Genomic DNA, 27,907 nt, shown 5'->3' with positions numbered 1-27,907 from the left:
GAACTTTTGGACGAAGTAGAAAAAAAGTTTTGTCGCAACGTTTCTGTCGCATCTTCAGCTCGAGCGAGGGACACGAGCGAGGCCGGAGGAGCGAGGAGACTCAGGTGACCCGAGCTAGCTACAAGCTAACGTGCTTCCATAGACTGTATACAACCACAGACTGTATACAACCACAGACTGTATACAACCACAGACTGTATATAACTACAGGCTGTATACAACCACAGGCTGTGTACAATCATAGACTGTGTATAACTACAGACTGTATATAACCACAGGGTGTATACAATCATAGACTGTGTATAACTACAGACTGTATATAACCACAGGGTGTATACAATCATAGACTGTGTATAACTACAGACTGTATATAACCATAGACTGTGTATAACAACAGGATGTACACAATCATAGACTGTGTATAACTACAGACTGTATATAACCACAGGGTGTATATAATCATAGACTGTATATAACCACAGACTGTATATAACAAGCTAAAGACTGTATATATCTGGTGAAAATAAAGGCTCCTCGGCAGAAGAAACTTCGAGTCGTCAACATGTTGAGTTTAAAAACACTTGGAGGTCGTAGATGAATGAAGAAGAAAAACCAGCAGTGATTATTTACCTTGACAAATATATTTGACTCAACACAAAGACACTGAAGTTATTTTTTTGTTGTCTCTACATTTAGTGCCATAAAACCTGTCGCGCAGCGAAGCAGCATCACTGAGGATATAGATGCACTTCTGCAAGAATTAGTGGAGGATGAACATGGAGATTTCCACCAGTCAAAGGTAAACCTGCACCTTCTGTGAGTGACTGACAAAGAAAAGTCTACTCATGGAATTTTACTGAAGTACTTGTTGGAATAAACATTAGAGTTAAATATATTGTTTGCTTGTAAGAACTAAATTCTTTCTTATTTTCCATTATTTAATATTTAAGAGGGACCTGAAGTCAACAAATACATAATATCCAATTAAATATTTATGTAAATGCATATATTTGAATTTTAAAAACTGTCTAAATAAATAATAACAATAACAATAAAATTATTTGAAACTAATCATGACTGGCAACACAACAACTGTTGTTGATCCACGAATGCAGTTTTGTTGATTGCAGTACAAGTGTAGAGTATCTCAAAGCCACATCCACATCCCCCCTCCAACTTAAGAATGTGCTCTTTTCTAAATGTGGTGAAGTCTAATCTGCTCGTTTACCTTTTTATTTGTTTCAGAGAGAAAAACTCCCTAAAGAAGCACGAGTGGAACCGAAGCCTCCGTCTCAGTCTGGAGGGAGAAAGTAGGTCAAGTGTTCTGCAGAATCAAGAAAGTTCCACTGTTCAACCAAATATTTGGTATTTTTACTGAATCGACATGAAAAGGACAGTTTTTTACCGAACAGAATAAATGTCTGTAACTTTTCTTTGGGTAATATTTTATGTTCAGGGTTAAAAAAATTAAATTGGTTATTGCTCTTAACATCTCCTAAGTACAGAGTTTCCACTGGGGCTTAAAAAGTCTGAAATTGACCTTGTTGAAACCTTTCAGCAACCCTTGAACTTGTTTATGTGAAAACAGGGTGAAGGGTTTGTACATTGTACAGTTCCTCCCAGGTTCTGCGATGAAAAAACTCAAGTTTTCGTTCCATTGGCTCTTTTGATCGTCTTCCATGTGTCTGCTGTGTAAAGACGTTCTGCACCGTCTGTCCTGCGTCCAGGTGCTGTCCTGTGTTCGTGGGCGGAAGTTCTGTTACAAATGGTGTTGGAACAGCCACATCCAAGAGGTGCGAAAAAATACTCTTTGTAAAGATACAGACTTTTATAATTTTCCAGTTTAACACAACTGATCTCAGAGCCACCAAGTTATCCTCAAGATACTTGTACGTGTTTAATCAGTGGTAGAACTGTGTGTTTACCTTTGTATGACTAAATTAGTATTTATTACTTCTAAAATGCAACAACTTTTAAAGTAAACGACAATAAATAGTAATAACTGACCAGAGTGTGTGTCCGCAGGTCCTGTGACCAGCTGAGGTGTATATCCTGTGACTTCAGGGTGCTGATGTTTGATGACTGTGAGTGGGACTCGTCCTGTGATTACCTGTTCCTCAGGTGAGTCTGCAAGCTTCTGGTTCCACTTCAGAACACGCAGCCGAAGAATAACTGCCGGTGACACTTGTGTGTTGTGGTAACAGTGAGCGACAGGCCACAGGGGATAATGGAGGTGATCTCCTGCTTGTCCACACGTCTGCAGATGATGAACCACGTGAAAGTCGCAGAAATAACAAAGCTAAATAAAACAAATTACTCAGCATGTGTGTTAATTTGCCTTCAACAAGCATTAAGTGTATTCTACTAAAGGCCGAGGTAACTGGATGAGTCTGTAGGTCTATGGGCTGTGATTTAATGTCATTGTCCTGTCACTGTCCAATGACATTTCTGAACTGTTTGTCGGACAGACAAAAAAACAGATTTTCTTATAATTAGTTATTTGTCATAAACGAGCAGATATGATTTTCCCCTCGGTGCTCGTTGTTAAATGTATCCGTTACTGAAGCTGAGATCTGAGCAATGAAGTCATATCGTATATGATGATTAAACTCTTCCTCCATCCTGTCTTTGTCTTCCTATGTCCTCACAGGAACAACGTGCCGGACCGTCAGAAGCTCCGAGCCAAACTGAAGAAGAGGAGAGGTTTCCGGGCTTACGCCTGCCAGTGCAGCTGGTTCTCCTCCTCCTCCTCTTCCTCAGAGCCGACAGACCTCGGGGTCCACCCTCAGCTCAGATGGGTCTGTGGAAAACACCAGGACTGACGTTCAACTGTTAGAAACTGGAACGAAAATGAACGAAACCCGAAAGAAGAACTTGTGTTTTTCTTTTCTCCCTCTGTCTGTTTTTCTCCGGTCGATCCACTCGACTTTTGAACCGTCAGAGATGCTGTAAAGTTGCAAAATCCAAATTTGAATATGAATATCTGCAGTAAATCTGCCCCTGATGTGAAGCTGCACCAAATCACAAACACTCATAGATATCAGACCATGTCTGACTTCTTCATCAAGATCCATGAATTATTCTCTGAGAAATCAGTGAGAGTAAAAGAAAGTGTCGTATGTCACAGAGAATCAAACCCGAACAGGCTCATCAGTGTTACTGCTGATTCTCATCAACAAGTATGTTGCAGCTCTAATATTTCCAGTCTGTCCCAATGAATCTGTAAAGTGTGAGTTGATTTTGTACAGTGTGCGTTTGCATTGTTCAGTACTGACTCAGCACTGGATCCGGCGCCTCTGAACAGAAGAGTGATGGACTGAGAGAAGAACACAGGGTGACAGAGGTGTGACTCAGTCTGGGACAGCAGGGTCACTGAGGAGGAGGGGGAGGGGGAGCAGGAGGAGGAGGAGGAGGAGGAGGAGGGGGAGCAGGAGGAGGAGGAGGAGGAAGAACGTGAAAACAACAGCAGGGTCACTGAGGAGGAGGAGGAGGAAGAACGTGAAAACAACAGCAGGGTCACTGAGGAGGAGGAGGAGGAAGAACGTGAAAACAACAGCAGGGTCACTGAGGAGGAGGAGGAGGGGGAGCAGGAGGAGGAGGAGGAAGAACGTGAAAACAACAGCAGGGTCACTGAGGAGGAGGAGGAGGGGGAGCAGGAAGAGGAGGAGGAAGAACGTGAAAACAACAGCAGGGTCACTGAGGAGGAGGAGGAGGGGGAGCAGGAGGAGGAGGAGGAAGAACGTGAAAACAACAGCAGGGTCACTGAGGAGGAGGAGGGGGGGGGGGGAGCAGGAGGAGCAGGAGGAGGAGGAGGGGGAGGAGGAGGAGGAGGAAGAAGAACGTGAAAACAACAGCAGGGGATGGAGACTGAAGTGTCGGCTGTTGGCTCCTTCTGCCGGAGTCTGTTTTCCGGAAGAAAACTGAAAGGAACAGGGCAGTGAACTGCACAGCTCCAGTGTCGTGTCATTAGATATTAAAATCTAAATGATCGTAATCAGCTGTATTGAAAAAGTTTACTGACGTTATAAAGTGAGAAGTAGAGTCACTTTCTATAGACTTCTATAGAAACTACCAGAGGAGTCGCCCCCTGCTGGTCATGACACAGAAGTAAGGTTTCAGGTGGCTTCACTTTCCCAACCCTGAGTCCATTTGTATAAAATTATTACTTCTGCTCATGTTCTTATTAGATGTATTTTTATTGTATTGTGTTGTGATAGCTCTCTGCTGTCAATAAAGTTGATTTAAAAAACCCGCCGCTGCCCTGTCTCTGATTGGGTTAGGGTTCGGCATGAGGAGCGATGATTGGTCGGGGCTCGAGGCCGGGTTCAGCCAATCAGAGGCAGCGTGGGAAAAGAGAAAGCCCAGCTGAGCGGAGGAGACGAGATGGAGGACGAGCAGGAGGAGACTCGGGAGGAGACTCTGGAGGAGACTCTGAAGGAGACTCGGGAGGAGACCCAGGAGGAGACCCTGGACGACTGGTTCATCGAGTCCCTGACAACGTGAGAGCGACGTTTCTCTTTGTTTGCTCTGTGAAGTTCATGCTAAGCTAACCACTTAGCTACAAGCTCCATTCACACACTGACGCTGCTAGCTAGTTAGCAGCATGGTTAGCACAGCGTGAACTCCGGGTTCATCACGGAAACTCTTCTACGTTCCTCTTGTTTGATTAAAGACCAAATCCATAAACACAACAAGGTTCTTATTAAACATCACAGGAACATCGGTGTGGCTCCTCCTCCGTCCCCATGACGTCACACCCGTCCTAAACACGCGTCAGAACGTACATGTGGGAATGACGTGTTTACAGATTAGAACTAAAAGATTCATCCTAATGAACTAACCTTCACTGTCAGTTTAAAAATCAAACATCCTGAAAGCAAGAAGAAAAGTCAGGAAGAAGAAGAGCAGCAGCAGCATGTCTGTCCCAAACTTTCTGTCTCAGAACAAATGTGAGACACTTTCATCTGAACTGTTACAAAAAGACCAGGTTTTATCTTCTCACAGGGTTTGAACCTATGACTGAATTCACCTTGTCTCACAATACTTCAGGGGTTAGGACCAAGCTTTTCTCCAGGGAGCGTTCCAAACTGGGATCATGTGAGGGACTGACACTGTCTTTTTAATAGACGCTATAGTTTTATTATTGACAGTCCTAAGGGTTAAATATTAAAACATATTAATGGAGTAAGGGATAATAATAAAGAATGTGAACATACGTGTTATTGTTGCCAACAAGTAACTAACTCTGCCTCGTGTCTATAAACATATTTCTGGAATGATTTTACACCGTGTATAATGGCGTAGTGAAGTATTAGTATTATAGTGAAGTGTTTCCTTTCACACATCTTTGTAATGCTCCTGCAGCACCTTGTCATCCTGCTGCTGTCAGACACTGACGACTCTCCGGTTTGTCTCCAGGTACAAAGACCTTCATGTGTATCAGCTGGAACGTCCCACACAGGTCCTCGAGTGGACGTCAGGGAAGAGTGAGGGAACATCTTTCATTAACTGTCACACAAAACATCACAGTGCCCCAAATGCTGTGTGTGTGTGTGTGTGTGTGTGTGTGTGTGTGTGTGTGTGTGTGTGTGTGTGTGTGTGTGTGTGTGTGTGTGTGTGTGTGTGTGTGTGTGTGTGTGTGTGTGTGTGTGTGTGTGTGTGTGTGTGTATATATATATATATATATATATAAAATCAACCTTTGGGAAACACAAGTTGGTCAAACACACGTTTGGTTCTCATCCTCAATCAAATCTCAATAGTTCACTTCTCAGTACATTTGTTATTATTTGCTGTTTCTAAATGTGCTCGATAATTAAATCGACTCAGTTAATTGACTGATTGTTTCAGTGTGAAACGTGTGTCAGTAACATTCTTCGTTGTCTGTTGTGTTTTGCAGCCGTCTGTGTTGCAGGATGCATTGCGTCTAAAAATGAAATTTTGGAGCTTCGTCTGCCTCTGAAACTCTTTGCCGATGAAAACAAGGTAATGAACGACACAGAGGTCCGGACTTTGTGGTGGATTTTGTAGAATCGGTCGATTCAGGCGTCACTCAGAGACTCTGCTGTGTCGATGTGTTCAGGGTCTCTGTGCGGAGCGGGACTTTAAAGTTGTCCATGGTGGTTTCGCAGAGGGACCCGTTCGCTGCCTCAGACACGTCCCGGGTACAAGGTGAGTTTGTGACGCACACATTAATCAGGTGATTCAGCTGAATGGGGGTTGTGTATGTATGAGTCAGTGGTGGAAGTTGGACTGAAGCAGATCTTGAATTATCTTCAGGTCAGATCTTATTAACACTTAGAGCTCCAGAGGAGGAGGATTTGATTACATTTGCATATGACAATAATTAGATTCACTGTCTTTGTTTTTCAAGGTGCGTTGTGACCAGTGACGGGCTGAGCGCCGACCTGGAGGTGTGGGAGCTCGGAGGAGACGGCAGCGGTGAGTTTAGTTTACCTGAAGCTAACCTCTGTGCTCTTACATGGTTCAGTTTCCTGCTCACGGGCTTCGTCCACACTCGTACGTTGCTACAGTTCCATCTGGCGTCCACATTACTCCAGAGTCTCCGAGCCCCTTAGTGGAGAAGGCTGGAAACGCTGCTGGTCCTGTTTTAGTTTGAGAACTCTGTCGCAGTGTTTTAGTCTGGACGGGCAGAAACTGAGATGTTTGGACACAATGACGTAGACACTAACAACTTCTTGCTGATTGGGTGTTTTCGGTCATGACACAGTCTTCGCTCATTTGTCAGGCTCCAATCACAGGACCTCCTTCCAGAAGAAAACAACCAGCCTCAGCTAACAGAGTAGAACAACACGGAGAATCAATTACAAGTGTTTCACTGACCCTGTTGTCTTTGCTAACAGATGCTGTGCAGTTGAATTCACGTTTTTCTGGATCTAGTGAAATTAAATGTGGTTTCCTAAGGAGACTGTTGGGCCCTTGTGGAGGATTGAACTCTACTGAGAGACAATGTAATTGCTTTAAGGTTTAGAGGCTGTTTTTAAAACGCATTTGGTCGTCTTCTGTGTCCTGTCGTCCGATGTCAGACGTGATCCGGAGAACGGGGAGCGTCAAGAGGAGGAGCAGCGTTTCAGAGGGACGCTGCAGGATCGCAGCTCGACTCTGCTCACAGCCACAAATTCTCCATGGAGCCCGGAGCAGCGACATCCAGCTGACTGAGCTGACCTCAGGACAGACTCTTTACCAACTAGGTAACACTGTGAGATCTGCATGGTGCAGTTTTATTAGCTTGGATTCAAACGCACAGTTTCATTAGTGTTCGTTTAAATCGGAGCAGCTGAGCTAAATGAAACGACTTCACTCCGTCAAAATGTTTTTTTCTCCAGTTTTCAAACCACAGTTGTGTCTCAGTCTCTTCCTGTAGTTCTTTCAGCAGAAACTGCATGTCTCTTTTTTCTGTCATTTTGTCCCAACAGAGACGGACGCGGCGGATCCTCTGAGTTCCTTACAGTTTGTCAATGACAGTGTTTTCCTCGCCGGCTGCTCTCAGGGGAACATTTACGTCGCCGACACTCGGACCTCTTCTGCTCCTCAGATTTCACCTCCACCAGCGTCTTCTGGCAAATCAGCTCTGTGGTGGACGGACGCCTCTGGAGGTCCAGACCCGTCCAGCTGCAGGGTCATCAGGCTGTCCTCCTCTGGCGAGGCGGTGGTTTCCGACCTGAGGAACCCGGGAGGAGCCGTGAGTCGAGCTCGGCTGGACGTGCAGACACGCCGCAGCAGCCTGGATGATGTCAGGCTGTCGTGGGCTCCAGCGCTGGACGACTGTGTCGCAGTGTCAGGTCAGTCTTTGCTGGTTGTTGGGAGTCGAGAGGCTCACGGCTGAGGCACTGACTCTGACACCGGAGTTTGTATGTGTCAGGGTCACAGAGAAGTTGACAAAGAAATCAAAGGAAAAAAGTCTGGAAAACTTATGTACATATAAAAGTCATGTCAGCACATTCAAGGTGACACATCTCTGTGGTCGGTTCTCTTCTCTGACACTGGAAGAGTTTCTGACAGGACACCAAGATGAACATGGAATTCTACATAGTCAATAAGATTAGTTCCATGATTTGTTTGAGATAAAAGATCGACACAACGAAGCCTCAGCTGGCAGCCTGTTAGCTTAGCTTAGCATTAACACTGGAAACTGGGGGAAACGACAATAAGCTCCGTCCAGAAATTATATAGCTCCACATGTTATATCATATGTATTATTTTTTGCATCTAGTCAATACATTTTTTTGAATGTGTTTTTATTTTGATAATCAGCCAAACCACATCCAAGGTTCCAAATGTATGAAAATGAAAAACTATTTTCCGTTAAGAACCTTTTAACGAGATGAAGTTTCTAAATGTTCCAACTTCCCTCTGGCAGGTTTCGGTGGAACGGTTCAGATCTACAACACATGTGTGTGGCGGACAGAGCTGCAGGAAGTCCAGCCGCTGTTTGAGCACCGTGGTCACGTGGTGTCAAACAGACAGTCCGATGTGACCCTGGTCACCTACCACGTCTGGCATCCTGAGCGGCCGCGGACGCTGCTGTCCGCGGCCTCAGACGGCTCCGTCCACCTGTGGGACTGGGTGGACCGCTCAGCTTGGGACTAAAGTCTAATGGAATCAGACTGATTTTTATTCTCGCCAGGAAATATTTACATCCCAGACAAATGTAAGAACCACATGGACTGTGAATAAAGATTGACAGCTCCCTCAAAGTGAAGTCAAAGTGTCGTGATCGCTCCCTGGTGGCTGGCTGCATCATAGATCATGAACCCTGCCTCCTCCATGTTAGCAGATGGGACATGGACCAAACTAACTGAATGTGTTCATGTTTCTAATAAGTTTGGTCATACCTAGTTATTTGATGAGACGTCATGATTGACAGCCGACACTGACTTGTGATTGGTTAGAATGTGTGTCCATATGGGACCTTTGTAGTTTCTTTGCTACACTCGGCTAAAGCTAATGGAGTTTAATACAAATCAGAAATAAAAAGTTTTGCATAATGTGGACGGGTGTTTTGATTATCATCTGTTCCACTAATAACAGACGGTGACGTCACTGTGTGTGTTTGTCACCTCTTCAGGATATTTTCTTATAAAAACACTGACCTTGTGAGGACCAGTCGACCTCATGGAGACCAGATCCTGTTGGGACACAACCTCCTTTCTGAGGTTCGGGTTAGGCTGTCCACCATGAATGGAAGTCAATGCAAAGTCATAATAAATAAATAAATTAAGATAGCTGCGCGTGCGTGTGTGTAAATTTGATAGATCCTCAAACTGAGCGGAACCTTAGTCCGCGGCTGTGGGTTCGCAGGGGGATGTTTTTAATGTGACACGAGGTGAAGCTGGGATGTTGAAGGGGAACATGGCAGCTGGTGTCGGTGTGAAACTGGCTTCATGGAGCAGTAGAGCCTTGCTCTACAGAACCACGTCACCCGGAGGCGTCTGTCGACAACACGCGGCTGTGACACAGATCGTGAGAGCGAAGAGCAGCGCGACGGCGGATTCACAAAGCAACCAAGAGTTCTGCCTGCAGCTGGTCCGGTGGGTCCATGCTAACAGCTAGCAGCTAGCTAAAGCTGTGTTCACTAACAGAGCAGCAGCAGCTAGCTAAAGCTGTGTTCACTAACAGAGCAGCAGCAGCTAGCTAAAGCTGTGTTCACTAACAGAGCAGCAGCAGCTAGCTAAAGATGTGTTCACTAACAGAGCAGCAGCTAGCTAAACCTGTGTTCACTAACAGCAGCAGCAGCTAGCTAAAGCTGTGTTCACTAACAGCAGCAGCTAGCTAAAGCTGTGTTCACTAACAGAGCAGCAGCAGCTAGCTAAAGATGTGTTCACTAACAGAGCAGCAGCTAGCTAAAGCTGTGTTTACTAACAGAGCAGCAGCTAGCTAAAGCTGTGTTCACTAACAGAGCAGCAGCAGCTAGCTAAAGATGTGTTCACTAACAGAGCAGCAGCTAGCTAAACCTGTGTTCACTAACAGCAGCAGCAGCTAGCTAAACCTGTGTTTACTAACAGAGCAGCAGCTAGCTAAACCTGTGTTTACTAACAGAGCAGCAGCAGCTAGCTAAAGCTGTGTTCACTAACAGCAGCAGCTAGCTAAACCTGTGTTTACTAACAGAGCAGCAGCAGCTAGCTAAAGCTGTGTTCACTAACAGAGCAGCAGCAAGCTAAACCTGTGTTCACTAACAGCAGCAGCAGCTAGCTAAACCTGTGTTTACTAACAGCAGCAAGCTAAACCTGTGTTTACTAACAGAGCAGCAGCTAGCTAAACCTGTGTTTACTAACAGAGCAGCAGCAGCTAGCTAAAGCTGTGTTCACTAACAGAGCAGCAGCTAGCTAAACCTGTGTTCACTAACAGAGCAGCAGCTAGCTAAACCTGTGTTCACTAACAGCTAGCAGCAGCTAGCTAAACCTGTGTTCACTAACAACAGCAGCAGCAGCAGCTAGCTAAAGCTGTGTTCACTAACAGAGCAGCAGCTAGCCAAAGCTGTGTTTAATAACAGAGCAGCAGCTAGCTAAAGCTGTGTTCACTAACAGAGCAGCAGCTAGCTAAAGCTGTGTTTAATAACAGAGCAGCAGCTAGCTAAAGCTGTGTTCACTAACAGAGCAGCAGCTAGCTAAAGCTGTGTTTAATAACAGAGCAGCAGCTAGCTAAACCTGTGTTCACTAACAGAGCAGCAGCAGCTAGCTAAAGCTGTGTTCACTAACAGAGCAGCAGCTAGCTAAAAGCTAAAGCTGTGTTCACTAACAGAGCAGCAGCTAGCTAAAGCTGTGTTCACTAACAGAGCAGCAGCTAGCTAAAGCTGTGTTTAATAACAGAGCAGCAGCTAGCTAAAGCTGTGTTCACTAACAGAGCAGCAGCAGCTAGCTAAAGCTGTGTTCACTAACAGAGCAGCAGCTAGCTAAAAGCTAAAGCTGTGTTCACTAACAGAGCAGCAGCTAGCTAAAGCTGTGTTCACTAACAGAGCAGCAGCTAGCTAAAGCTGTGTTTAATAACAGAGCAGCAGCTAGCTAAAGCTGTGTTCACTAACAGAGCAGCAGCAGCTAGCTAAAGCTGTGTTCACTAACAGAGCAGCAGCTAGCTAAAAGCTAAAGCTGTGTTCACTAACAGAGCAGCAGCTAGCTAAAGCTGTGTTCACTAACAGAGCAGCAGCTAGCTAAAGCTGTGTTTAATAACAGAGCAGCAGCTAGCTAAAGCTGTGTTCACTAACAGAGCAGCAGCAGCTAGCTAAAGCTGTGTTCACTAACAGAGCAGCAGCTAGCTAAAAGCTAAAGCTGTGTTCACTAACAGAGCAGCAGCTAGCTAAAAGCTAAAGCTGTGTTCACTAACAGAGCAGCAGCTAGCTAAAAGCTAAAGCTGTGTTCACTAACAGAGCAGCAGCAGCTAGCTAAAGCTGTGTTCACTAACAGAGCAGCAGCTAGCTAAAAGCTAAAGCTGTGTTCACTAACAGAGCAGCAGCAGCTAGCTAAAAGCTAAAGCTGTGTTCACTAACAGAGCAGGTACAAAGAGCAGACATGTTGTCAGACTTTCTACAGTGTTGGTTTATTCCAGTGGAAGTGAAGTGTATCCCTTCATTTTCTCTCTCTCCCTGTTATCCTTCTCCTCCTCCTCCTCCTCCTCCTCCACAGGTCCAGAGACTATGATGGCTTCGTGTCCTCCCTCCTCCTCCCAGAAGAGGCCCGGCGCTCCTCCTTGGCTCTGAGGGCGTTTAATGTGGAGCTGGCACAGGCAGGTATTCCTACAGACAGACCGGGTGTGGAACTAGAACTGTTCACACTGCTCTTTTTACCCTGTTACTAATCTTACTGTTACTGCAGTTTGTGATATGCTGCTATAATTAAAATCTGTGTTTCAAACTGAACTGTGGACTTCCGTGTCCCAGGCCCTTGTCTAACAGCTGCTCTCTTATGTTTGTTGGACCAAAAGGTGAAGGATTCCGTTTCCCAGAAGACCATTGGTCTGATGCGGATGCAGTTCTGGAAGACGGCCATAGAAGAAATCTACAGAGATGAGCCCCCGAATCAGCCAGTCACCGCCGAGCTGTGGAGGGTAAATATCAGAGCCATATAAATATCTGTATAAGAAATGTTAATGTGTTGCATTTCTGGTTTTAAAAAGCTAACGACCATTCCGGACAGAAACGTAACAACATGAACAAGACTGTTAAGATTGTTTAATTGTTTAATGATTAATTGTCTTATCTCTATGTCCACATTCAGCTTCATCTTGAACTCAGGAATGTTAATTATTTATTAGGAGCTCAGACGATTAACACTGAACAATGTTTTGTAGGCAGCGAGGAAACACTACCTGACGAAGAGATGGCTGCTGAAGATCATAACTGACAGAGTAAGACACTCAATGGCCTGTTTATTCAATTCACTCAGCTCTGATGTGTAGTTATAACCATGACAGGTTTTGTAGCATGTCTTTCATTATCTGTCTTGTTTTTGTTTTTTCTTTCCTGTTCCGTTTGATGACTGGGTAACATACGAGTGGTGATGGTAATCCCAATAAAGTGAGAGTGTGTAGGATTTAGTGACATCTAGGGGTGAGGTTTGAAATTACAACCAAGAAAATATCCCTCCCTCACCAATCCCCTTCTGGGATAATCTGGGAGAATTCTAAGGCCACTAGAACACAATGAGTCTTGGTTTAAGTGATTATACACTAATGTAAACATCATTATGAATTATTATTATTTAAAATGTCCACTAATTAACCCTTAAACACACTGGTCCTTAAAGTCAGTGTTTCTCAGCAATGGAGTCGAGAGCCAAGTTAAATCTGAGGGGATGTGAAATGGGGACAGGAAGTAGGACGGACACGTTATTTACATTAATTTTCTTTGATCGTCTGTTTTGATTTTGTCACACACTGATTCCTGTCTGTGCAACAAATTGCTCTTCGGAGATAATACAGATTTCTTGACTTAAATTTGATGTAGGTCCATGCAGAGGCGCAGATCCAGGAATGTTTCTCTTTCTTTAACATGTAAAGTAGGATGTTTGTGATATTTAATACATTACTTGATATATTATTTGTGTGCCATTTGGTGCAGCTCAACATTAAAGTAATGATCTAGCAGATTTAAATGTGGTTTGATAGGTTTTATTATTGTTCAGCTGCTGCCACCGGTGTGAAGCTGAGATCACTTGGATTCAGGAGAGATCAACAGTTTCCAAGAATTAAAATCCCCAATTGATTGAACTTCACACGGTCACAGATATTTTGAAACCCGTGACTAGAGGTCATAAGGGGTTAATACTGAGTCATTATTGAATTTTGAAAGTATGTGTGTTTGACTAGGAAAAGGATCTGGATGACCGAGCCTACAGGAACCTTCAGGAGCTGGAGACGTATTCAGAGAACACACAGTCCTCCTTAATATACCTGCTGCTGGAGTGTTTAGGTGAGGACACGTGAGACAAGTAAGAGCTGTTAGCGTCCTTTTGTAAATGCATTCCACCTGTTGACCTCTGCTGTGGACAGAGGTGACACATATCTTGTCCTCTGTTAGGTTGGCCATGTCCTGCCCACTGACTAGTTATTAGTTTTATAAATAAAACTAGAATCACCTCCTGGAAAAAATTCCCAATCTCCCCTTCTCTTCCTGGTTTAAAATAACGTCCAGAAAAGAGTTTTTGCAGAATATTATGAGAAGTTGACCGTTGAGTCTTTGTGATATAAAATATCATCACTTCATCATTTTGTCACTAATTGTCACAGTTGGTACATCAGGTCCTGAGGTATGACCAGACGTGTGTTTAATGTCAGAGTGGCCTTGACCTTTGACCTCACATGGCACCATAATACAAACACTAATCAGATGTCATTAGGAGCCAGACTTCACCCACTGCTCAAACAAATCCTAGAGGAAACCCTGTGTAGGTAGATGATGATGACGACGACAGGACGTACATGTGTCTTTCAAAGTTCTTTAAATTACTATGTGAAACCAAAACTAACCGGAAACAGTGGAACAGACATGAAGCTTGATTCAGACTCGGCTGAGAAAACAACTTTAGGTAAAGTAAGACTTACACATTTGCTTTTCTTTCACAGGTTTGAAAAACGTCCACGCCGACCACGCAGCGAGTCACATCGGCAAAGCTCAGGGAATAGTGACGTGTCTCAGAGCGACTCCGTTTCACAGCAGCCGACGGAAAGTCTACTTGCCCATGGACGTCTGCATGTTGGTGAGTAGCTGCTTGAGCGTGCTATGAATTCTATTTGTTAAGAAACTGATTAGAACCCAAAGAAAAACCTCACCTTGTTCCCGCTGTGTTACACTGTCCCCCAGTTTACTGACGAATAAGATGAGACGCTTCACTGATACTTTCATCATGATTTCACTGCTGTCCGTGTGTGGGTTAGTTTGTCAGCAGGATTTTGCTCAAACTACTGAACGGATTTCCAGTGAACAACCTTTACTTTGGTGCTGGCGTGTTTAAGCTCCGCCTCCCAGCATCATGTTCTGAAGTTACTTTTTAAATGTCCATTTCTCATGTGCTTGATGTTTGTTGGGATTCAAGTTTCACCTCAGCTTTCTGTGTCACAGCTCCTCCCCCCGACTAACACTTAACTTAACATGAGGCACATCCCACACGTTTGTCTGACTCGTGGCTCCGCCCTGACACGATGTTCTTGTCGACTTAGTATTGAACTTGTCATCCAGTGCAAAACGATAACAAACGACGAGGACGGTGAGAGATCGACCATATGGCCGAGGTAAACCGTCCTGCCTGAGATGGAAACACGCTGCAGATAAACACATAATGCTGCAAACAATGTTCAACCTTTGTCTGGGCCATCTGTCCCACATAGAGAACAACAAGCTGCTGCTGGAGGATCTGATGGGGGGGGGCATATACCGTGCAGATGTGTTGAGGATGCAGCACGCAGGCTCTGCCCTTAAAATCTTCAGCCAGAGAGATGACGCTTGTGACCTGAGGCCCCCCCGCACTCACCCATATGAACCAGTTAGCTCATGTTCCAAAAAAAAACAAAAGCTAAATGTGAATTTAATATTTTGTTAATTATAAAACATGAGGACTGAACTGTGCAGCTGATACTTGCTGAGAATCACAAGGGGAATATAAAGTGAGGATGATTTTAATAGTACGTGACGACTGAAGAGCCACTGAACTAGAAACACACACAGACATCGACAGGGTTCATGTGAACAGTAAACATACCAGTGCTGCTGGTCTGAACTGGCCTCAACGTAAAGTTACTTCGTCGAAACGTGATAAAATATTACTGGATCTGCTCATTTGAGTCTTTTCTTCCAATGGTCCCATCCTTCCACCAAGTTTACTGGAAATCTGTTCAGTAGTTTTTACATAATAAACAAAAAGCATAATCTCTTTGTAGCAGCTAATCAACGGCAATAATCAGCCTGTTCTGTGACAATGAAGCATTTTTCCTTCTGTGTTCCTGCAGCACGGAGCTTCTCAGGAGGACTTCATCCGCGGCAGCCGGGAGCAGAACGTCCGGGATGTGGTGTACGACATCGCCAGTCAGGCTCACGTACATTTACAACACGTACGTCACACACACACACACACACACACACACACACACACACACACACACACGAACAGCAGAAGTATGTGGACACGCAACCACCACACTCATAAGTGATAAACTATGTGCATTAGTAAGCCGCCTCCACTCTCCTTGGACTAACATCTGATATCTAATATTTTAAATGTGTATTTTTTTCTTTGTCTTTCAGGCGCGATCATTCAGCCACAACGTTCCAGCAGCTGCCACCGCAGCCTTCCTGCAGACGGTGAGTCAGGGTCACAAAAACAGGTTTGATTTAAAACTCCAGATACTCATTTGAATAAAATCTGCCTAGAAGTCATTGGTAAATATGAAAAAAAACACAGATGACTTTTTAAAATAACATTAAAAAGCCTTAATGTCGTTAAATGTGATAAAACTGTGTAGATAAGATGGTGGTGTCTCACATTGCCACTTTGATCTGCGGTGGATATTTAAACATTTGTGTAAACCCGGCCTTTAAATGTTTGGTGTCAAATTCATTCTGACACAATGTGTTTCATGTTTTCATAATTACATCTCCAACGCCCGCTCCTCCACCGCGTCAGAGCGCCTCAACCTGAACTTGTTGTATGAGCGCTCATCGACAGCACTAACCTGTGAGCTCTGTGGTGTTGTGTGCTGCAGGTGGTGTTGGAGGACTACCTGCAGAGAGTGAGGAGGGCAGATTTCGATATTTTCCATCCCAGTCTGCAGAACAGAAACCCCCTCCTCCCCATCCAGCTGTACTTCCGCTCCTGGAAGAAGACCTACTGAACCCTAACCCTTAAAGATGGTTAAACCTGCTAAAGAACTCTTTGCCTTCCCCCCCCCGATGAGACACGATCAACCTCACGAACGTGCTGGACACTGAAGCTGTCCCCTCGCTGTCTCGCCAGCGTTGCATTTTGCACGATACTGAGACAGACGTCCTCCTTCACGCATTTTAACATGAGACTTTGCTTCTGTAGTGACGGAGCCGTCGTCTCTGCTGTTTCTGTGAATTATAAAAAGAAAACTTTCACCACAAATTGCTCCCAGTATTATTCCTGTATTCGATGGTCCATCTCACCATTGAGAGGTTTGGTTATTTTCTTCTTTACTCTCTGGTATGTGGAATTGCTTTTTCTAATCAAGTTCACTCGGAGGAGAGGAGCCAATCAATGGATGGAATAGAAAGTGAAGATAATGAGACGGATGGAGAACTCGCAGGTTCAACAAACAAAGAGCACTTTATCTCCGAGTCCAGCTGTGGAGGCTCGTCTGATGTCTCCTCCTGGACTCAGACTCGTCCCACTGACTGAATCTCGTCCTCCTACAGCTGCTGTCAAACCAAACTGAGCCCGGAGCCTGGAAAACGATGCCCATGAACCTGAGGACCAATCGCTGCTCTTCAGCCTGAGGATGTGACGTGCGTATGGAATTAACCTCAAATCAAACACAAACTCAAATCATGTCTGTTGCGTCTGATGACGATGAAATATCTCCAGCGTCTTGAAATAAAATGGTGAGACATTTTTCTTGTTTGTTTGATGCATCTTCTCCATTTAATAAAAGCAGAGGTGGATTTACTCGGTCACGGTGCTTCACCACAACTGCTCTGGAACTTAACTCGAGTATTTCAATTTTATTTCAACTGCACACTTCTACTCCACAACATTTAAATCTCTTGCACATTGAAATGAGGAAGTGGCCCAATATGACATCAGTGATAATGATTATTTGTGGAGAAAAGCACTGATTCAGAGGTGGTGAGTCACCTCAGTCCTTCCTGCTTCAGTAACAGATGAACAGCTGGTGGCGCTAAGCGGTTCTCACACTGCTAACATCCGGACTGTGTCACTCTTTAAACGAAAAGCTTTCACCTCAATCATCACACAACCTTCATCTCCCCATGAAATCCGTCTTTCTGTTTGAATGGAGAACATGAGAGAAGCTTCATCTGGTTGCTATGGTAACATCATGATGGTATTACTAGCAGTATCAGCACCTTCAAGCACAGTACTACAGTACTCTACAGTACTCTACAGTACTCCACAGAACTCTAGTTCAGATGCACCAAATGAACGTCGTCATGGTTCAAACATATCGTCGGAGCTGAAAACTGCAGCTGCTTCCTCTTCTACTGTTTAATTCTGTCTCTACTTCCTGTGATTGGTCCAAAATTCAAAGTGTTTTCACTGCAAACCAACAGAACCAGGTTCAGTTTGATCCAGACCCAGAACTCCTCTTCTGCTCTGAGGAACCTTTCACACCTGATGTTTAGGTTCACACTGAACTGAAGAGTCTGAAGCTCTGAACCCAACCAGGTGTGAACGAGTCCTGAGTCCACGTGGTTCACATCTGTTCAGTGACACAATGAATTTCATCCAGATGTTTATAAGGAGGAAGATGTTGATGGAGACAGAGAACAGAAGTTCTCCATTTTATTTAGTTAGGGAGATTATTAAGACTGGAACAAGTCACAGTCATAAACATGAGGAATTACTAACACCTGACATGTAACTGTGCACATGAGCTAAATCCTTTGTGTAAATACTCTGATGATTGACGTTCTCTGAACTGTGACTTGACGGGCGCCTCGTTAGGCCTTAATGAAGCCTCCTCTGCATTAAGCTGCGACTCAGCACAGAGACCTTTAATTAGCAACGTCAACCGAGGAGCTTCTCTCTTTACTTCAACACACCAGCTTCACGCTGCACAGACAACATGGAGCCTTAATTAGACCGGTTCTGCTCCACAGCTTCGAATCAGAGACACTTCACATCCACGTTGTTATTGTGCTGCTCGGACTTCAAAACTACATTCATCATCTCGTGTGTTGTTCCTGGACGTTTCTCTCTGTAGACCCTGATGTGTTATTTTAATAGGTTCAGTCATAAAAAGTAAATTCTCATTAATTTTCTCCATTGACGTTTCAAATAATCCTTCGACAGAGGAAATGCGACACTCCTGAAATAACAACTGTATTTGATCAGGGTATTTTTTATTTATTCTTTACTTCCTTAGCAAAAAAGTAAATAAAAGCAGATCCATGAATTATTCTCAGTGAAAATGTGAAAACACTTCCTATGTCATCAAGAGATGAAAGTTTTGAAAACATGCCACAATACGAGATCTTTCTTGGCTCCTGTACCAACGTTCAACCGAGTTTTGTGGAAATTAGTTTCACAGTTTTTGTTTAATCCTGATGACAAATCCTCGGACGTAACAATGAGTCTCGGTTGGAAATAATTCAACAAAAACGGCGCCTGATTTATAACCTTTGACTGATCAAGTAAATGTAGATGGACAGTCTCACGCTGCGTCGGTCACAGGTTCGAGAACGACGTCCAGTCAGGACCTGGTTTCAATCCCACGCTGCTGCTTTTAATCAGCACAACCTCTTCAGAGCTTCTTCAGTATTAAATCACAAACCCACAACAGGTTTGTTTGTCCAGAGAGAAGTTGGAGACTTTGCTGCCGTCTTCTCTTCACTGACTCTGTCGATTTAAGCTTATTATCCATTTTCGGCTCAATTCTCCAGGTTTGTCAGGTTCTGGGTGATAAGCAGCTTACATTTGAATTGGACTCTGAAACAATCACCTGAGGGTTTTAAAGAACTGACAAACCGACTAAAGTGCAGCTTTCTGCATCGCCTTTGATTCTGCAGCGTCTCCAACACTTCCACATAATAACCACACTCCACGGCCAAGAGGCTTCAGCAGGTTACTGCAGATGTTCATGGTCACAATAACAAACTATAAAAGGTTGTTCTCTGACGCTTGTTTAAATCAGCTGTGTGTGTGTGTGTGTGTGTCTGAATCACAGCGTCTCTGAGGAGCGTAAAGAGAATCGGACTAAATCGATCTCATCAACAATCAATCACAGAACTGAGCGAAGTACCGAGAAAAATGTCACATGTTCAGTTCATGTGAGAATCCGTGAACAACACGTGTTCACACCTCAAGATTCAAGACAGGTGCTTTTAACTCTTCATCTCTCAGCCTCCTCTTCTCCTTCTCCTCAGATTCTGTCCTTGTTCCTTTTCATGGCTCCTCACTCACTCAGTGATTGTTCACCTCTTCTTGCTTTTATCTATAAGTCATTTGGCCTCGATGCTTTCTGTGTGAGGCGGGTCGTTCAGGATTCCGGATGTTTCACCGTAACTGTCTCCGGTTGACGTCAGTCCTAAAAGTCTTTTTATCATCTTTACACAGCGGAAACTGTTTTAATTGTGTTTTAATAGATCACAGTGAGATACACCATCAGGATGTGGACCTGCAGCGTCACACACAACAAGACAATGAAGGACACTTCACATTCGGGATGTTCAAACTTTTCATGCTTTTTTATGATGTAAGAAAAGGAACAGTGATTTTACAGCAGCGATCTGAAGACATGCTTCTCTCGTCTAAATGATGCAGTTCTGCTCAGGTTCTCCTCTGAGCGTCTGTCCCGGACCTTCTCTGGTTTTCTTTAGGTCTTGGTTGGGTTCTGTCTCTGGAAGGGCTCGAGGAGCTTGTGAGCACGGAGCCTGAACTTCTGATCCCTCACACTGTAAATGATGACGTTCCAGCAACTGTTGGAGGCCAGAATCCAGAAGGCGAAAAAGGAGAAGTTGCACCATTTATTCCCCAAAACGTTTCCCACTACGAAGACGGCGATGGGGGTGAACGACGCTGTAAACGCCACCGTTAGAGTCCCGATGGTCTTCGCTGCCTTAATGTCAGAGAAGGTGGGATTGGTTTTTTTCTGGCACTCGGACACAGCCAGGTGTTTCCTGCGCTTTGAGTGCTGCCTGATGCTGGACAGAGAGACGAGGTTTATCACCACAGTGCCACCGAGGAGGGTGAAGTCAAACGCTGGGAACAGCAGGAGGATGTTCCAGGCCTGGCTGGGGAACTCGCCCACGACCCCCAGCGCGTAGTTGCACATGCGGCTGCAGGAGTTGTACTCCAGAGCGATCTCGCTGCTGAAAAGCATCGGAGACACGGCCAAGAAGAAGCTCCCCACCCAGGAGAGGACGATGAGGGTCGTGGTTCTCTTACGAGTGATCACACAGTCCTTGTGCAGCGGCATCAACACAGCGATGCTCCGCTCCATCGTCAGCAGGAAAATAGTTGTTATGGAGACCAAGGTGCACCCGGCAAAGATAGGGCCGATAACATTGCACGGGTGGAAACTCACTACCTGCGAGTTGTATGAAGTCCACTCTGGTGCAGAGTCCGTCACCATGAGGTAGACCTCGGCGTAGACGGACAGCGGCACCACGAAGATCCCCACCGCCAGATCGGCCACAGCGAGGGACGCCTTCAAGTATCCCTGTGGCGTGTGGAAGTGTTTGGTTCCCACAACCACAGCCAGAGTCACCAAGTTTCCAAACAAGATGGCGAAGATCAGCAGCACCATGAAGAGCACCATGAGGACTTTGTTGGCCAGCGTACAGCAGCACACGGTGCAGTGTGCCGGGTCCGTTCGGTCCAACATGACCAGTGCGCTGCTCTCAACCATCAGAGAAACTGCTGCTGCCACGTTCACTTCATGACCTGAAATACAAACACAGCAAGTGTGAGTCACAGACCACCTGATCCAAAACCACAAACTAAAACAACTCTAATCAGAGGGATGGAGGGATGATGGATGGAGGATGGAGGGATGATGGATGGAGGATGGATGGAGGATGGAGGATGGAGGATGGATGGATGGATGGACGTGTGATGAATGATGGATAGATGATGAATGAATGATGGATAGATGATGGATGAATGATGGATAGATGATGGATGGAGGATGGATAGATGATGGATGGATGATGGAGGATGGATGAATGATGGAGGATGGAGGATGGATGGATGGAGGATGGAGGATGGATGATGGATGGATGATGGAGGATGGATGAATGATGGAGGATGGAGGATGGATGGATGGAGGATGGAGGATAGATGATGGATGGATGATGGAGGATGGATGAATGATGGAGGATGGAGGATGGATGGATGGAGGATGGATGGACACTCCTCCCTCCTGGAGTGACAGGAGATGGATGATGTCATAATCGGACAACAGCTGTAATAGTAAACAAACGGTCTCTTTAATCCTTTAATCTGCAGCTTCTGTTCTTCTTCTTCACTTTTTACTTGTTTCAAGAATCAAGGTCAAACATTCTGAGACGGAACTGTGGTTTCCATGGAGACGCGACAGTAAGAGCTCTGCTGTTTGTTTCTGGATGTTTTTAGGTCCCTGGGTCAGGACGCAGCTTTGGGCTGAACCCTGTCAGGACTAGTTTAGTTTCCCACATCCTGCAGCCTCCCTGTGCAGAGCGCACTGACGCAGAAACCTCCCGCACGTCCACACAATAATACTGGAAATCCACTGAACTGCTCTGCGCGCACGGAGCCGCTCTGCCCAGAGTCTGTGCGTCTTCGTGCTGCTGCCACATCCACTCACCTTTCACAGGAGGACAGCAGCTCCTTATGGAGGAAGATGTTGAGCATCTGTTTAGATTCTCTCAGTTTATTCCTGCAGATGTTGGCTCACACGCTCACGCGCTCAGGTCAGAAAGAGACGCGCACTAAACTCCACTTACTTCGGGTTTAAATTGCGCTCAGGACGCGCAGCGGCAGGTGGGCTCCGACATGTCTCCGCTGGAACAGCAGCTCGAATCCCCCCGGAGAGAGACGAGAGGAGAAGAGTCCCGAACCCGGAGGACGCACCGGCTCCCCGACGCGCGCAGGAGGATGGATCCGTGGAGCCGTGCGCTCAGCTCCGCTCTGCAGAGACCGTGAGAGTCTCCTCCGCTGGTCCGTCCATTGGCTGAGGAGGAGGATGATGATGACAGAGAAGCCCCCCCCCCCCACCACCACCACACTCCGCCCAAAGCCAGTGTTGGGATGTAACTAAGTACATTTCCTCCGCTACTTCATGTATCTGTTCTTTATTGATGCGGATTATTTCCAGGCTTTTCACTTTTGCTCCACTTGTTTGTTTCTGGTGGAATTCATGTTTGGTTTGCCGGTTGAATTCCTCTGTGTGACAGAGTGAGCCCGATGAGTCAAGTTTCAGACTGAACCTTCAGTAAACTTTACCACATTCATCAGTAAACATCTTTCAGAAGAGTTCACCAACACATGTTCAGGTGAAGGTGGAGCGTCAGAGGCCGGACGTGACGTGGTTATGTTTACAGCACATTCAGCCTTTATCAACAAAAACTCTCTTCACATCTTCGTCTTCTGTGCGGCTCCACTTTTTCCTCCTGTCATATTTGTATTAGTTTTTTTTCCATCTTTGCTTCTGTCGGCGTTAGAAATGTCATCAACCCCCCTCAGCCTCGAACATGTCTGATTGGTCGTCAGCCTTTTAATTCATGTTCCTGCTGAGTCTGTTTTCAGCAGCTCAGTTTGAATCTCCTCCACTGTGCCTTTTATAATTCAGTGAAAAACTAACAGGAAAAAAGTCAAATTCAGGAGAAACATTTGTGAAATCTGTGTTGCGTCCTCTGTCTCTTCTTCTTTTTACGCTGCTTTGTGTTTCCTGTCGTTCACGAAGCTTCATAAACCTGCGAGTGAAGTAAACACTGCCCACGTGTTGTAGTGTCACTCCTCTGCAGGGTTGGCTCCAGTCCGTGGACACAAGGAAATCAAAGCATAATCCTGTGATTTCCTCTCTCTCTCTCTCGCTGTGTGTGTGTGTGTGTGTGTGTGTGTGTGTGTGTGTGTGTGTGTGTGTGTGTGTGTGTGTGTGTGTGTGTGTGTGTGTGGTGGGTAATCTTTAATCCAGAGGTCACTGCAGGGGTCCTCACTCCAGCGCTTCAGATCCCAGTGTGAGGCGTTTGTCTCTGGACCTTAAATCTGCCGGGTCGCTTCCCAGAACCCGTCAGCTGCTTCAGTTAAAGGTTTTCAGGGTGTTGTATGTTTAGAATAAGAATATCATTTTCAGATGTGTGCAGGTAAGAAAAAGGTCCAGAAAACAAGTGTACTTTAGCAACAAATGTTAAAAATATATCAATTGACAGAAGCAGTGAATACGAATTGAGTCCGACTCCCTTTTGTTCACATCTCGTCAAAACAGTTTGTGAAATGTTGCATTTTTCCAGCTTTAATCATAAACAGCTAAAAAAAACACAATCATATGCAAAACCAACATAAATATGCATGACTCAGTGAGAGCAGACCAACAAAGAGAGAAGCAGGAAAAGAGCAGGTTGGTTTGTTGGTTTGTCGCCGGGGGAAACTACTGAACGTATTTCCAGTAAACTTGGTGGAAGGATGAGACATTTTCGGAGAAAGTGTTGGATCCAGACGTTCTTTCATCACTTGTTTTAAACGTCCTGAAATATTCAAGGTTTCTGCTGAATCTTGGCTGAGACTCAAACATTTGACTTGAACAGAATTAACTTACAATCAGCAGCTTCACTTCAAATACTGACTCCTTCTGAGAATCTGGCACATTAACCTGCACAGTAAACCTCGTGTTTCACAAACAGGGTCTCGACGTGCCGGTTGAAAACAGATGCGGCTCCTTGCTCGCAGTGGGATTGGTCGTCTTCTTCATCTCTTCTGGTTCAATTCAGATCTTCTCTTTCATCCCCAGTCGTTCTGTAGTTCTGATCTGACGTACAAGTCGTAATATTACGATAAGAAAAGTCTCGCATCTTGGGTTTTATTTGGTCGACTTTGTGTGTTTGCCTGCCTGAAGAGTTAAAAGTGACTTTTTATCCAGTTTGAAGTCACATTTGTATGATGCCCTTTTTACATCTTGGTGGTTTTCAACTCAGATGGGGGATTTTAGTCGTCGGACGTCTGGATCAGAAGTTTTCAGAGAAACAAGCTGAGCAAACGTTAGCGGCAGCTCGACTCAGCCAATCAGAGACATGTCAGAGAATCACTGTTGTGAAGACTACAACTCCCATCATCCTTTGCTAGGAGAGCGCATGTGGCTGTCAGGTGAAAGGCGTTTGAGAAGAGTTCACACTCTAAAGGTCTGAAGGGAGTGAAACATAGAACTGATTCAGTAAATGTCTGGAACACATGTGCAGGTTTTTGGACTCTTTGAACTTGAGTTTTAGCTTCTCTTTACTTCTTATAACCTTCTGACCCCAACATACGCTGTGTCCCGGCTACGTAGTCGGCCGAACCAGAATTAGAGGTTCTCATAGGCAGGATTTCTGTGATCTGCGTCAACTTGTCCCGCCCTCAGTGCTATTGGTGAGAAAGTGTCCCTTGGTATTTGACCATGTGTCCTGTAAGCTGCTGGGTTGATTGCAGCCTGATAGTGACATTGAAATGATTGGATCCTGGGATAGGTCGGCATGAGAGGGATCCGCCCGCTGGAGCCTCCGTCGGGATGAAAGGACGATTGTCTAATCACGTTACAATCAATCGATCTTCATTTGCAGCAGCTATGCTATAAGCTAGCTATAACAAAGATAGCTGACAGGACAACACAGAGTCCAGTGCTTGATTTCAGCAGAGACTTGATCCAACTATTACGTGTTTAAACCCAAAGCCCAGGTTTTCACATGTGACAGGAAAGAGGATTGCAGAGAGCAGGTTTCTCCTACTTGGATCTTGAGAAAATGTGAATCTGTTTCCATCAGACACGTCCATGTAAAAATGTTCAAGACCCTGGTTCATCGTGGTATTTTTCATCATTTCATTGTTGTTACATTGGTTTTTCTCGATTTACAGGAACGCTCTGTAAAAAATATGTTTCCATCAGTGTCTTGTATTTTTCACCCATTTCAGCTTTGGGTCTTTATGTGCTACATTGAAAATGTGCGTAAAAGCAAAACTTGTCAATGTTACATCAAACACAAAATATCCATGATAGATTATTCTGAACACAAGGTTTCACCTAATGAGCTGTTGTCGAAGCTGGTCCTGCTGAATGGCCTTTGACCTCTGTTGATGCTGGAAGCAGGTTCTGTCTGAAGTCTGCCTCCAGTAAACATTTGGATCCTGTAATATGTCTGGTGTTGATGAAATGAAGAAGATGAATGAACTTGATTAATGTTGACTTCACAAAATAATCTAGAGGCGACAGAAACCTGTAGGAGGAAACTTGCAGAAATGATCAGAGTGAGAATACAGAGGAGTTAATGAGGAGTGTTTTCTCTCCACAGTCGGCAGAGCTGCTCATTGTGGGAACTGTTGGTTTCTCTAGAATTTTTAAAGTCTCAACCTCAATTTGTAAAGAGCCTTGAGATAATGTATGTTAGGATTTGGCGCTATACAAATAAAATGTGTCTAGATTAAATCTATGTTCTCGAAAAGGCCAAGTCTGACGTCGCTTGGTTTCCAAACAGGCCTGAGACCGATGAGTCTGCAGATGAACGAGCTGCATCTCTGCGTGTCGTCGGCAAACGACTCGAAATAACTGCACAGAGCGGCAACTGAGGAGAGGAAGCTCGGGGGGGGAGTTTTACAGTATACAGAGAGATGGAGATCATTACTGTGGAGTGGGGGAGGAGAGCTGGGGGAGGATGACACAGCAGCCAGCGAGGCAAAGGCGTCCAATCCAGCGGCTGCAGACGGCAGCCGGCACGCCACCAACGAGTGTTGGATTAATTCGCTCTGACTGTGACGTGCTCGCTTGTCTGTGGGGAAAGACGAGCACTGTCGGCCGCTCCCCCTCCTCCTCAAAACTTCCTCCCCCCCCTGCTGGGCCGATGAAGTTGGGCTGGGGGCTGATGCCGTGGATTTCAGGCGACAGATGGGAGCTGAGCTTCACGGCCGCTGGCTCGGGCCGGCTGCGTGCCGAGTGCGGCTCTGAGTCACGTTTGAGTTTGCGGTGATGTCATCTCATTTTGGTCTTGCGTGTCCGAGCGAGTGCGGGGAGGGGCGGAGTGGAGGAGGGAGGAGGGGGGAGGGAGGAGGGAGGAGGGAGGAGGTTCGTGGGAGGGGTTTCCTCAGCTGCAGCTTTAAGAACAAGACGAGACGCAGACTCGACAGCTGCAGTTTGAATTTATATAACAAGGGTTTAGACGGAGAAACGTTTTTTTTACTGTGGACACGATGATCACGAGCTGAAGTCAAACATGAAAAGATAAGATGTTGCCAAAAGTATGTGGACACTGCAACATTCAAAGCAGCATCAGAATCCTGAAGTGACCAGTTGGGCTCTGATAGTCAGTGGGGGGGGGGGGGGGGGGGGGGTTGCAATGTTAAGGAAACACTCATTGTTGGATCTGCACTTTTAATCGAGTCCCTCCCAAAATCTAATGTTATCAAATGATTTCATTCCCCACCAGGTCTGGTGCTTTTAGCGTAATGCTGCTGACAAACAGACAAGTGAGGACACAGCCTCCTTGGTGGAGGTAATGTACGATTGCAGTGTCCACATATTCTACGTTGTGTATTTAGTGAGGTTTTGATTAGAAGGATCTGCAGCAGCTTCTTTATCTCTGTGTTTATTCATGTGCTGTTGTCAAGGTGGACAGGTGTCACCAAGACAGGGGTGTCCACAAACTTTTGGCCATGCAATGCCAGAGTCTGAAGCTGGATCTGAACAATGGAAAAAAGTAAAAAGGATTTTAAAAAGCTTCGTGAAGTCCTGAGTCCAGATCTTCACTACTGGTTCTGAGGACTGAGACCAGGTCTTCAGGTTCTGAGGACTGAGTCCAGGTCTTCAGGTTCTGAGGATAGGGTCCAGATCTTTACTTCAGGTTCTGAGGATAGGGTCCAGCTCTTTATTTGCTGCAGCTCAGTTACTCAGGTAATTTGTACAGTTTCAGAAGCTGCAACCAGCATCACCACAGGTCAAACAACTCATTCCAAACGGGTTTAGACACTGAACTGGTTTCGTGGAATTTATGTTGAAGAGAGTTGTCAAACACTACCCCCCCCCCCCCCTACACACACACACACACGCACACACACACACGCACACACACACGCACACACACACACACACACACACACACACACGGCCTTTGGCCTGGCAGTCCAACAGAGAGGAGTGACAGCTGCACAGATGCCTTATGGTTCTGCAGAGTCAGCTCTGATCTCCTTAACTTGAAATGTGTCACTGAATCTATAAAGCAGATATTTGTTCTACTTGTCAGTGAAAAGAGAGCAGCCATGTTGAGACGCTGTGTTGTTCTAACAGAGGTGATTAGTGATGCTAATCTGGTCTCCAGCGTCTCACTGATGACTCAGTAAGCTGCTCTGTTCCTCTGGATCCAGGAAGTTTCCTGATCCTCTTACTGTCAACTGCTCATTTGTATATTTCTGCAATGTAGCTGCTTCTGTTTATTCTGCTTTGTCTTCTCATCTAGTCATCGCGTGTGTTTTTTTATATTCTCTTGCATCTCTTTTATTCTGTCTCGTGTCTAAATGTGTTTTCATGAATCATGTACAGAACTTTG

At 45.3% G+C, this 27,907-nt stretch overlaps 4 protein-coding genes and 1 long non-coding RNA gene across 7 annotated transcripts in view; 3 read left to right on the top strand and 2 right to left on the bottom strand.

Annotated features, from left to right (window-relative positions):
- Window positions 1-2,863, top strand: part of c16h8orf37 (chromosome 16 C8orf37 homolog) — a 2,980-nt gene extending 117 nt beyond the window's left edge. Inside the window, exons 1-6 of the mRNA XM_034610809.1 lie at window positions 1-104; window positions 697-799; window positions 1,246-1,310; window positions 1,728-1,793; window positions 2,026-2,121; window positions 2,651-2,863. The exon at window positions 1-104 is cut by the window's left edge and continues 117 nt beyond it. Coding sequence (XP_034466700.1) covers window positions 1-104; window positions 697-799; window positions 1,246-1,310; window positions 1,728-1,793; window positions 2,026-2,121; window positions 2,651-2,822 — 606 coding nt within the window. The 3' untranslated portion in view covers window positions 2,823-2,863. The remainder of the gene's footprint in view (window positions 105-696; window positions 800-1,245; window positions 1,311-1,727; window positions 1,794-2,025; window positions 2,122-2,650) is intronic.
- Window positions 2,864-4,270: 1,407 nt separating this feature from the next.
- On the top strand, window positions 4,271-9,000 carry wdr73 (WD repeat domain 73). Of its 2 annotated transcripts, none has more exons than XM_034610800.1 (8): window positions 4,271-4,499; window positions 5,419-5,486; window positions 5,900-5,985; window positions 6,083-6,171; window positions 6,374-6,441; window positions 7,047-7,211; window positions 7,437-7,802; window positions 8,381-9,000. In XM_034610800.1, exons 1-8 carry the CDS (start codon window positions 4,384-4,386, stop codon window positions 8,608-8,610), a joined length of 1,188 nt encoding a protein of 395 aa, XP_034466691.1. In that variant the 5' UTR covers window positions 4,271-4,383; the 3' UTR covers window positions 8,611-9,000. The 2 variants fall into 2 exon arrangements, with proteins under 2 accessions (XP_034466691.1, XP_034466692.1); XM_034610801.1 differs by lacking the exon at window positions 4,271-4,499 and adding an exon at window positions 4,959-5,097.
- Window positions 4,687-15,616, bottom strand: LOC117776671. Its single transcript, XR_004616477.1, has 3 exons — window positions 15,606-15,616; window positions 12,605-12,611; window positions 4,687-4,762 (listed from the first exon to the last, which is right to left on the bottom strand). It is a non-coding gene; the product is annotated as an uncharacterized LOC117776671 (long non-coding RNA).
- Window positions 9,306-16,592, top strand: ndufaf6 (NADH:ubiquinone oxidoreductase complex assembly factor 6). Of its 2 annotated transcripts, none has more exons than XM_034610804.1 (9): window positions 9,306-9,551; window positions 11,640-11,739; window positions 11,938-12,060; window positions 12,304-12,360; window positions 13,321-13,423; window positions 14,077-14,210; window positions 15,457-15,558; window positions 15,752-15,808; window positions 16,210-16,592. In XM_034610804.1, the coding sequence occupies exons 1-9, from the start codon at window positions 9,358-9,360 to the stop codon at window positions 16,336-16,338; spliced, it is 999 nt and encodes a 332-aa protein (XP_034466695.1). In that variant the 5' UTR covers window positions 9,306-9,357; the 3' UTR covers window positions 16,339-16,592. The 2 variants fall into 2 exon arrangements, with proteins under 2 accessions (XP_034466695.1, XP_034466697.1); XM_034610806.1 differs by having other exon boundaries at window positions 9,317-9,551; window positions 11,640-11,743.
- Window positions 16,593-19,802: 3,210 nt separating this feature from the next.
- Window positions 19,803-22,479, bottom strand: LOC117776899 (beta-2 adrenergic receptor). The gene is made up of 2 exons (XM_034611286.1): window positions 21,991-22,479; window positions 19,803-21,089 (listed from the first exon to the last, which is right to left on the bottom strand). The coding sequence occupies exon 2, from the start codon at window positions 21,052-21,054 to the stop codon at window positions 20,020-20,022; it is 1,035 nt and encodes a 344-aa protein (XP_034467177.1). The 5' UTR covers window positions 21,055-21,089; window positions 21,991-22,479; the 3' UTR covers window positions 19,803-20,019.
- Between the last annotated feature and the right edge of the window lie 5,428 nt (window positions 22,480-27,907).

Source organism: Hippoglossus hippoglossus, chromosome 16 (genome assembly GCF_009819705.1).
Source record: "Hippoglossus hippoglossus isolate fHipHip1 chromosome 16, fHipHip1.pri, whole genome shotgun sequence".
Classification (NCBI taxonomy): domain Eukaryota; kingdom Metazoa; phylum Chordata; class Actinopteri; order Pleuronectiformes; family Pleuronectidae; genus Hippoglossus; species Hippoglossus hippoglossus.
This window is presented reverse-complemented; position numbering and strand designations above follow the sequence as displayed.